Source organism: Schistosoma mansoni (genome assembly GCF_000237925.1).
Source record: "Schistosoma mansoni, WGS project CABG00000000 data, chromosome 1 unplaced supercontig 0010, strain Puerto Rico, whole genome shotgun sequence".
In the NCBI taxonomy this organism is placed as follows: Eukaryota; Metazoa; Platyhelminthes; class Trematoda; order Strigeidida; family Schistosomatidae; genus Schistosoma; species Schistosoma mansoni.
In genome coordinates this window covers 252,531-264,344 of record NW_017385987.1, presented here as the reverse complement: position 1 = coordinate 264,344, position 11,814 = coordinate 252,531, and the positions used below count along the sequence as shown (strand labels likewise).

Genomic DNA, 11,814 nt, shown 5'->3' with positions numbered 1-11,814 from the left:
TCGTGAAGAAAAAGATTAAGTTCAGTCTAAGTCACTAACTCCATATAGGAATAAGTTCTGACTCAATGAATCTGAATTTATGGCCTTAGGGATGATCGCTCCTTAGAATACGGAGTATGCAGACCGACTGAACAGAATGTAACTTAATCAACTACTCTGGATAAATTACAGTATTCTAGCCGTACTCAGACACATATTTTGTACGACCAAACGTACAAGTCATTGTCATGGAGGCCACGAAAAATACAACCCAGAAAACGGAGGGACAGAGCAGTTAGTGTTGAGACCTGTTCTGAGGAGAATAAATTGTAGCAATCTCTGAATTCCACGTCTACCACGAAACGTAACCTAGATATCACCTTAATATTTCTATTTAAGTTAAAATCGAAGGATGGACCATTAAATCCAACTCATCCATATTTAGACATGCTGAGCTACAAATTCACTTTTAAGCACCACATGGCTACCTTGATGAGCTGCCCACTGACGCAGTACAGTATATGGGCAATAAATGAGTATGGACTAATAAATGAACTACTTTGAGTTCGTTATCATACAGAAAAGGTATAACTTTGCAGAAGCAACTACAAACGTCATTTGTATGAGTTGTAAAGGGAAAGGGATCTAAGATACTACTTCATTTAAACCAATCCATGTTTCGTTCTTCAATTCATACTATGTATTGCAACTAAATCCTTTGAAAATTACATAAAGGGTACTGTTTCTTCTTAATCATACATCACGTGACGCTATCGATGCCCGTAAATCATTTGGTTTTGAGGTTTCATCCGTAACTTGATCGTTGAGTCAGAATGTTCGAAAGGATTTCATACATGATTATGTCATATTGATTTATATGTAAACAAAGATACTTACTCCATAAAACTGAACCAGCAACTCTGCTTAACCAGTTCAGCGATCCCAAGACAAGTAAAAAGGTTCATGATAGAAGAATGTAATCCAATATTATGCCCCCACCAATCACAGCAACGACGACAATAAAGATCAGTTCTACGAGAGACTGAAGTCGATTATAGTGAAGTGCTCAGGAAACAACCTGACCATCCTGATCGGAATCCTAAATGTAAAAGTCGGAATGGACAACACAGGATATGAAGATATCACGAGACAACATGGACTCACTGGGAGAAAGTGATGAGGATGGTGATAGATTTGCAAATTTATGTGCATTCAACAAAATGGTTATAGATGGCACAATATTCCTCCACAAACGCATACACAAAACTACATGGGTTTCACCGAATCACACTACACATGACCAGATCGATCATATTACCATCACTAGAATATTCAGAAGGTCAATGGAAGATGTGGGAACCTAAAGGGGAGCTGACATAGATTCAGATCACCACCAACTGATGGTTGCTAAGATTAAACTGAAGCTAAAGAATTAATGGACGACTGGAGAAACAGCATTACAATAGTTCAATAAAGCCTTCCTTCCAGATACTGACAGAAATAAAGAATTCAAGATAACTCCCAGCTAGGTGTTCCAAGCCTAACAAAATCTACTGGAAGAAGAGGAAACTACCACAGGGGACAGCGGGAAAGCTTTTAAAGAAGCACTAACTTCAACGTGCAACAAGTGCTCCAGACACCTTGGAGAGAAGGATATCTCATCGAGATACCAAAGAAAGGAAGTCTGAGTAAATGTGAATAGTACACAGACATCACACCACAATCGCTACCAGGAAACGTTCTCAACAGAGTCTTTCTGGATCAGGTGAAAGATTCAGTAGACGTTCAGCTTCGAGACCATCAAGTTGTCTTTCGTAACAACCGATCGTGCATATACCAGATCGATACACTACAGTTCATCGTTGAACAATCAATTGAATGCAACTCGTCACAATACATCAACTCTCCTGACTATGAGAAGGCCTTCGACAGAGTGCATAGGAGAACATTATGGAACTTCATTGACACTTTGGAGTGAGTAGTTGAGAAGATTGTCAACACCACACTGAATTGACACGACGAACTACATAGATGGAGGACAGGTCACAGATGTATTCCAAGTGAGGACCGGTGTCAGACAAAGCTGCCTACTCTCTCCCCTTTGTTTCATCGATTAGTGGTTGATTAAATCCTGACGACCCTGACACCTGAGGAGAAGCACGGAATACAATGGACAGCTTGCATACGACTAGACGATTCCGACATCACAGATGACCTAACTAACCTATCGTATACACACCAACAAATGCAGATAAGGACGACCAGTGTAGTAGCAGTCTCTGGGCATTAGACCTCAACATACACAAGGGAGAAGCAACATCCTCAAATATGACAAGGAGAATACCAACCCAATCACACTTGATCAAGAAACTTTGGAACAGGTGGAAACTTTCACGTTCGTATCTGGTCGGCATTATCGATGAACAAGGAGGATCCGATGCAGACGTAAATACAAGGATTGTCAAAGTAAGTGTAGCATTTCTACAGTTGAAGAACATATGAAACTCAAAACAATTGTATGCAAGCCAACATCGAAGTCAGAATCTTCTATACGAACATCAACACAGTTCCACTGTATGGAGCTGAAACTTAGACAACCACCACAACCATCATCAAAAATGTACAAGTATTTCTAAACAATTGTCCACACAAGATATTCAATGTCCGTCGGTTGGATACCATCAGTAACAGCCTATTGTGGGAGCGAACAAACCAGATTCCAGTTGGGGAGGAAGTTAGGGAAAGATGTTGGAAGTGGATAACACACACAGTGAGGAAATCATCAAACTACATCGAGAAGCATGAGCTAACTTGGAATCCTGGATGGAAATGGAAAAATGGAAGGTAAAAGAACGCAGTGCGTTTGGAATTGGAATCAGATATGAAAAGTATGAATAGTGACTGGAATCAAGTGGAAAGGATTGTTTAGGGTACAGTTTGATGGAGAGTGCTGAAGGACGGCTAATTCTCGTCCTTGGGTGAGGGTGGGGCGAACAGACGCAAGTAATATATATAAATATAACATTATCTATTAGTCTTATCATTTTAGTTTTCTCCGTCTTCAGTGTCATTTGTTTCATAGGATATCTTATCTCAATGTTATATTTCAATACATATATGGTTGTAATCAGATGATGAGAAACTAAGCGCAAAAGCTTATTTTTCAAACCACTGAGCCGTCATCCAAAGGTATAAATGTTTTTTTTAAATTAACCAAACCGTGATACTGCGCGATCATCTTCTCTTGTCTTGGGCGAGTAATTAACTCACACCCGACACGGTCGAGCTTCACTTTCCACGGCTTCACACTAGAACTCCAAGAGCTAGAGGCAAGCCCGAAAGTCTCGGGTTCGAGTCCCACGTATGGGATCGTGGATGTACACTTCCTAAGATTAGCATACTAGGGCTAAACAGCTGTTCAGTGCTCGGAAGTTTTCAATGGTCGTCTAGCACTGGTCGGTTTATGATATCAATAAAACTCGACAATCTCCGAAACCTTTTACTAATATTCTTTAATTGTAGGGAATCTACGTTTGCCTTATTCCTCCATACTTGCATCAGTTCCTACTTGTTCATTGCTGATGCTGCCCAGGTACGAGAAGGCTCTCATCTCCTCCGGAGCCTACTCATCCAATATGACTGTTAATCAAGCTTGATTTCAGCACTGTTAAATTTTATACTTGATTATTTCTCGTATGAAATAAATAGCGCTTAAACAAGAGTTACTATAGAAATGATTATTCTTATTTATTTAATACTTACTTACAATTCAATTTTCTCATAACTGCAAAAAAGAATTCTCTTAACGCCAACATTCTCGCCGCAATATTCTCTTAGTTCACCTTCCTGTCAAAACACACCAATGACTTTCAATCCTATGCTACATCTTGAAAGTCTATTCTACCTCCATTTTCTTCCTCACATGTGAATTTTATGGAAGAAAATGGAGGTAGAATAGCCTTTCTTGATGTTCTACTTATAAGATGAAAAGACAGGTTATTAAGAAGAAAAATAAACAAGAAAACTGCTTGGACGGGCCAATATACAAATTTTATTTTTATTTCTCTACAATACAAAAGAAACCTGATTGAGACACTGCACCATAGAATTAAGACAATATGCTCTCTAGATACGGTTGAAGATTAAACAAAGGCCTTGTACACGACACTGAAAGAAAACAGGTATCCAGAGAAATGTATAAATAAAAATATAATCAATAAAAGAGAACATAAGGAATGTCTAACCGTGAAAAAAGCCTCTGTAGATACGCTTACAATTCAGAGGTGATGCACTTAGTGAAATGCTAAGACTAAAGTTACCGAGATCAATCCAAAGAACTTTTAATGAAGGTAAACTACAATCAGTGTTTTTCACACGTCCAATGATCCCTCCGATGTTGAAAGATAAATTGTCTAGATTAGCCACTTCTTTCTGTATCTATCAATCAAAGTGCTCATGTGAAGCAAGTTTTATTGGCAGATTTTCTAGGAATTTGTATATTCGGACTCTTGAGTACCTCCCAGTGTGGTTAAGTAAAGGTATAGTTAAAACCGTTAACAGCTCCATTTCAGTCCATTTAATTCAGTTGGGACATACAGCCAACATGGAGAAATCTTTCACAATAATATATCGTGTTAACAGCAGTCCACCTAATTTCGTCAGACTAAGAATCCTGCAGATGACAGAAGCAATTGCTATTCGGATAAAAAAGCCAGTAGTTTGCATCCAAAAGAAATATGTTCAGCTGTTCCTTTTACCCTGGCCAACTTCGGGTTCAATTAGTTAATAATCAATTTTATAGTATGGTGACGTAATTTGATTCATGTTCATTTTTATATCTTAAACTTATTTTATTCATACATCTTACCATTGTCACCATTATTATTATTATTACACTTGCTAACCATTTTGAGAAATTTATTCAGCACCCATCCCTATCTGCTAATTCTTGTCTAATTCGTATTATTTCACATATTACGTAGTTTCTGATTTGTAATTACATGATTATCTCTCTTACGCCATGGTGACCATATTTATTCTGATCGTTTATCTCACAATTTCATTTCAGGTAAAAACTGATTCAAGTTAACACTTAATATTACTCACTCGAACGTTAACGATTCGATTTAATTTTATATTACAAACACTCCTTGATTCACATGTTACAGTTTCTTAAATGATGTACTCTGCTTTAAACTTGGCCAATTTTATATGGATTATTAATTTGGATTTATAACTGTAGAACCTGATGATAAATTATTGAAAAGAATATTCTTCATTCATATGTGTATAATATAATGAGAATTTTTCAGCGATTAAAACAAAAATAAGCTACAGACATGTGATGAGTAAGGTAACAAATATACACACATACACTCACAGAACAACATTCAAGGTTGATAACCAAATGATTAACAAGGTCAAAATGTGACGGAAGAAGAATGAATAGATTGGCTTGCCCGGAAGTTAGAATAAGCTATGTGGGCTTGCATAGCAATACAAGATATACACTCATCATACACTCACCCACAACTTCTTAAGCCTTCATCATTTCTATATCAGTTTGAGTTACTTCGTTGCCAGTCTAAGGCATTTTATGTTCCGTCACATTGTTATCAGATGACGAATGCAAAAGAACACGCTTGGAATATCACTTCTCTTCAGATGATAATCATCTTGTTCACAGATCAAAGACCACGAATAAATTATCTCAAGAATGACTGTGAATCTTTTAGGAAATATTTACCTAATACCCCTCTGGAACCAAGGCTACACGGAACATCAATTGGTATTTCAAGGACTTAGACGTAAATGTCACCTATAATTTATAATTCTGACGGCTTCTTAACAACTTCTCTTCTCTGAGACTTCCGCTTCACACCGAATACCCATTCTAATATATACATCCTTGCTTTATCTGTCTACTAACATATATATATATATATATATATATATATATATATATATGGAGAGAGAGAGAGAAGGTTGTCCCGATCTAGTTTACAGCCTTGACGTGACAGGGTACTTAGTATAAGTTTGAGACGTGGAACATGTACGTTCGACTTTTGACTGAACGGTCTTGAGGGCCAGTGACCTATGATGTGATTGGTTGGCAAGTGGAGAGAGAAGGGAAATTAAATGAAACTACACATCCTATTTATTTCTGATTCAGTTAATCCTGAAAGGTACATGCACAGACGTATGTCTAATAAGAGGACCTCAACGCACAAGGAATGAGAGAAATACAACTATGTTCAGAGTGAGACATCAGAGCAGAAAAATAGAATACAAAAGTCACGTTCAAATTGCAGCAATTTTGGAATGGGATGGAACATTACAGTAATTTATACATTAACGAAAGCTCATAGTTAATAGAATAAAGTGGACACAAGACTGAATGTTGATACTTACGGCTTTCGAATTAAGTGAGAGAATGTTCTAAACGTCACCTTCGTTGTTTGTCATTACTTCTTTATCCCTATCTTCGAATCACGTCACTACAACCCTATACTTCCCTCTCACGTCACGGTTCCGATTACAGTAAAAGGGAGAATAGTGAGTATTTGTAGTCTACAGAAGTATAGAACTGTGCTTGTCTTACACGTCGAAATTCATCCAATGCAACTTAGAGTTTGTCTCAAATCAAGAAACATCTGCTTGATATGAGCTATGTAAACGGTTCAGTTACATCTGTACCGTCCATAAGGGAACGAGCAAAAAGGCAAGTGGAAAAAGGGCGATTAAAGAGGGGGAATATTAATAAAGACGAGCATCGGATAGGGGAAGAAGGCTCTTAAGGGTCTGAAATTTAGTCGGTTTACCATCGGTCTCCTTGCCTCTGCGGCCAATCGAAAACGCATTCTGTATGTGTTCAATGAAGAGCCTGGTTTTAAACAAATACTTTAATTTTTGGAATTAAGTAGCAATTCGTTATACTGATTACCCTAGTCAAGTTACTCAATATATCTATTTTGAACAGTGAATCTGAGAATCTAGTTTGCCTGCTTCATAATTGTTACAAGATTCTCAAGTAGTCAGGTTTAGACAACGTTTCTCGTTACTTACCATTCAATATCACTTTCATATAATATTCGCAACCTATTTATTTCGAACGGTCGACTGATATCTGTGTCAATAAATACTGATAGTAGCTTCACCAACAGTACTAGACATTTCTCTTCTAATTAAAAAATAATAATCAAACGGATGAACAGTCTGTGCTGTTGTGTGCCATTATACCTAGTGATATTGCATCGTTTTCTGAATGGGGTACAATCATTGACGAAAGCAACATAACGGTTGTTTTCCAGCGGGCAGATACAGGACAACAAAAAAGTCAATACTGACACTTAAATGAGAGTAAATATACTTGATACTGTCTTTGACGACTTTTTTGTGTTATTAAGCGTTAATAAACCACCTCAGCAGTGAAAAACTTGAAGTAACTAGCAGCAGGGAAATGCTTGCGACGTAACGTAAGTATTCAGTCCTATCGGTTTGATAAAACCAACCACGAAATGTTCAGTTATGAAGAAACAAAATTGTCATTAAATCATCATTTCCACAATATGACTAATGGTGTAGATTTTTTTATTATTCAATTTAAAACAATGAAAATAATGACTGTTAGAAAATATCAGGAACAACTGAGTGGAATAACTATTACTAGACGCGAATATGACAGTTAATTCAGATACATGCAAATGTATGTCAAATAACAACTACTGCTCTATTAAGGTCAATCAGATAACAGATAGGAAAAATAGTCGATAGACAAACAGTGCTATTAGAAAATTAAACTATATAGATGGGTAGATTGTGTTTTGACATTAGAAAAATACGTTCGTCAATAATAGGACAACAGTACTCACTGTACAACACTCATTGCAATGTGGTAAGTATTATCGATTTAGACGATGATTAAAATTAATATGTTCATATACTCTTAGTGCTGAATATATTCTGTTTGCCCGTATGTTTCAATACTGGACAAGTTTTGTTTTTTACCTTTAATTAGTGACAATAAATATTTCCTCAGTGTAGTTGTGCTGAAGATAAGAATACATGGATTAGAAGAACATCCAAACAATATAAGTATTGTACCCATTTGTTCAATCGGAGTACCATAAGTGTAAACCACAACTTCAGATATAATTAATATTTGACTTATACATTCAAATGAGTGTAATATAGCTTGTTGACATGACATTATTGCTGTTGTAATCACTAACTGAATCACTGTACGTTTAATTTGTAAACTAGACTCCGCATTTTGTGATGCATCACTATGACGAGGTGACTGAGATTTTCTAATAATAAATATGACCCATGCATGACTGACCAACATAACTAAAACTGGCACAAAGTACTCCAACACAATCCAGGAGTATACAATGTAATCAAGAAATACTCTTGTTTGAATCCAGGGGAATGAAAAATCCATAACACATTGGCTATCAGTATAACGACGAAGAAGTGGTGTAGGTATGTACAAAATTAAAAGCATGCTGAGCATGTAAAGAAAATATAGTACGAAGAATGTATTCGTATATGCTTTAAGTGATCTAAGAAATAGGACAGAACTCACTCGATCCAATGATATACAAACTAGATTTTGCACACTCATGATACAAAATAACCAGAAGGATGCATTTCGAAACCATAAATGACATATCAGGATATCGATTATGTATAAGCCAGTATGTTTGTTATAAATATTGGTGGATTGAATTATATAATAAATAGCTGCTGAGAAACATGCACTGAAGTCAAGTAAAGATTGAGTTCTTAGTAAGAATAAAGTGAATTTAGAACCTATGGTCACTTTAAAAATTATAACTATCGCAACCATATTGAATATTGTACCAATTATTCCTTCAATGATAACAATAATCCGGATAGGTAATGTAACGTAAACAGTTTCATTCATTATCCAGTTCTCTTCTTTTGATTTACTGTGAAATGAAGTTTAAAATAGGATTTCTGGAAATTGCATATATATATCTATATATTCAGCCAATCAAATCTCGGTTAAAATAGGTCATTGAATATTTTTAGGGAAGAAAATATTTGTACTCTAAATCATTTGTAAAATAAACATAAATATTAATTAGTTTTGTCTTCATTGCAGTCTAGTAGTAACTAACAAAGCCCTCAATAATTATATACAGGTCTAAGCATTAATTTCCATGAAAAAATGGAATGCTTTAAGACATGAGACTATGATGTAGGTAATCTACTGATCTAAATGAAACTCTATGCTTTTGGGATTACTCACCATTTACACCTACAATTTGTAAATTTCTGCATATTACCTATTATTCTTTACTGTTCTCCATTATTCTTTGCTGTTTTGCGGAGAGTGCTGAAGGCAGTTTGCAAGGTGTGTGGTGAATCTTTTGAGGTCATTATTAATATGCTTGTGGATAGACATTTTAAGTCTTGCAAACTCTTGGCAGGTATTATCCTATCAGATACTAACCATCCACTTCATTCATATCTTTCTCCTAGTATATCTTCTGGTAGAACGAGACATAAATACAGTAAAATCCATGCACGCAAGCAAATCTATAAAAGTTCTGTAATACCTTACTTAACAAATATACTTTGTAACGAACAGGCTGTTAGAGTTGACCTAGTAAATAACCTGTATTCTTAAGCATGTCTCAAATTTGATAGTTTGTACAGACTCAGATTTTTTTAAACCTTTTCTTTCATTTCTTTTCCGTATTTTTTGGTAAAAAAACTTGTTGAAATAACTCGTGCTGAGAATTCTATATTGTACCAGATTATAATATTGAATAAAGCCATTAATAATAATAATAATAATAATATCTTCACATCAATAGCATACATTTAAGTTTTTATTCTTAATTATTCCCTTTAAGTGATGGAATCAGAGTTTTAATGGTAATAAGTATATATATGTACATCATAAATCGAATCATTATTAGTATCTTAGTAACAATATTAGGTTGTTGAGCCGTACTTTTTTTTACAACTGTATCCTTTCTTGAAATCGATTTGTAATGACATATGTGTACAGACCTATTGTTATTCGGATGCATTACAAAACTCGTTTACATTATTTAGAGTATTTAAAGTAAAACAGAGCGAACGTCCGATTAGTAAACTTAGAGACTGTATTTCTGAATAGATTGCATTTGTGTACTTAATGTCAGAAAATAAATGTAGATAAGTTACTCAAGTCAATTCGATATCAGATTAAGCTCAGTCCTGAACATTATTTTTTTTAAATCGTTACCTGAATTGCTTTGGTTCCCTTAAAGTAGCCTGCTTCCGACCGTTTCGATGCAAATTTGTCAATGTTCTTGAGGGTCATGTAATATCCAACAAATAAATTTTTTAGTCTCGATTTCCTCCTCTGGTTTATTATATAGGCTGTTTTTATGAATGGGTCACCGTGACAAACTCCCTTAGTTTTGTGTTCAACTAAAAACAAATGTTCATCTTATTTTGCAGTTTTTTGATAAACTTAAGAACGAATATCATTGGATTATTTCACTCCTTAAGAAGTACTATTTTCACATAAAGATTAATAGAATATTCCTTTCTCTTAAGTAGTCTCTAGTAGCATAACTTATCTAGATAATTCAATTTTAACATCAGTTTAATGGCCTCTTTAAATTTCAACATAACATATAACATAGTGTATTCTAAATTTCATGTGTTTTCATCATCTATCTACCCGATCTCTGATATTCCAAGCTCTCCATAAATAATTCTATCATTCTCCACAACGCCTCTAGCGTTCTACATCTTACCAGTGGGTTCTGCTTGAAATAAAAATGGAAATATAGCAATCATTGATATGACGGGATTAAGAAGTAAAATTGCATCATTTTACTCATAGTGAATTTTTATTCAACATTACTTCCGTTCTGATTCAATGTAATGATTAGCGTTTGTTTTGTAGCGTGATATTTTACTCGGTATAACATTTATCTATTTCAGTGTGGTGTTTGTTCAAGATATGATATTCTTGTATTACATTAACGTAAACTATACTCAGCATGACATGCAGCATATAATTTGTTATAACTCTGGGTACTTTTCATCTATGTGATTTTATCCTAATTATTAATCAAAATAGGTGTACAAATCAATATATAATGAGTGTACATTCGACTAAGGTCGTCATCGTGTTTTGGGATTAATAAATCTTCATTCGTGACAGTCTTGGTATTGTTACTTCACATCGTGGGAATTGTAGTGGTCCCTCGTTCTACGAGTATACATAATAAGCGATTCCGATATAACAATTAACGACCACTAGACATAACAATTAAAACAGAATCTCTAATAATTTGATATCAACAAAGAAGTTTCAATAACATTCATTTTAAGAGATAAGACGGTTATAAATTTATTTGTTTATTCAATTATCTGAAACAGCTTAGTCCAATAAATATTCAATAGTCTCTATATCAGTTTCTATTTTATAATAGGTTCAGAAACAATACATAAAAAGTATGAATTATGAAAACAGAAACGTATCAACTATCAACTCTTAACAATTGACTAACTAGATTATCAAAATCATAGCTCCAAAATTTAAATAAAATCTACTATATAACTAATATACAAGAATAACTACTTAACAATATTAAGTAACATGAGAATAATTTCAAAAATGAAGTATCGGCAAATCGCGTTGCCATGCCAAATATTTAATACTTTTTTAAATCTCTTTGTTTAAAAAAAACATAATAACTAAAGAGCTAAATCTCATCACTGCTACACGCCCTAATCTAAACTTTTTTCTGATAACTTGTTATAATGTAATTAAATATAATAGTAATGGCGAAGAATAGA

The 11,814-nt window shown here is 34.7% G+C and overlaps 1 protein-coding gene across 1 annotated transcript; it reads right to left on the bottom strand.

The window, feature by feature from the left end:
- Window positions 1-7,924: 7,924 nt before the first annotated feature.
- On the bottom strand, window positions 7,925-8,494 carry Smp_137310 (hypothetical protein; the record flags this gene model as incomplete). The annotated part of the gene is made up of 1 exon (XM_018791926.1): window positions 7,925-8,494. The coding sequence occupies one exon, from the start codon at window positions 8,492-8,494 to the stop codon at window positions 7,925-7,927; it is 570 nt and encodes a 189-aa protein (XP_018644838.1).
- Between the last annotated feature and the right edge of the window lie 3,320 nt (window positions 8,495-11,814).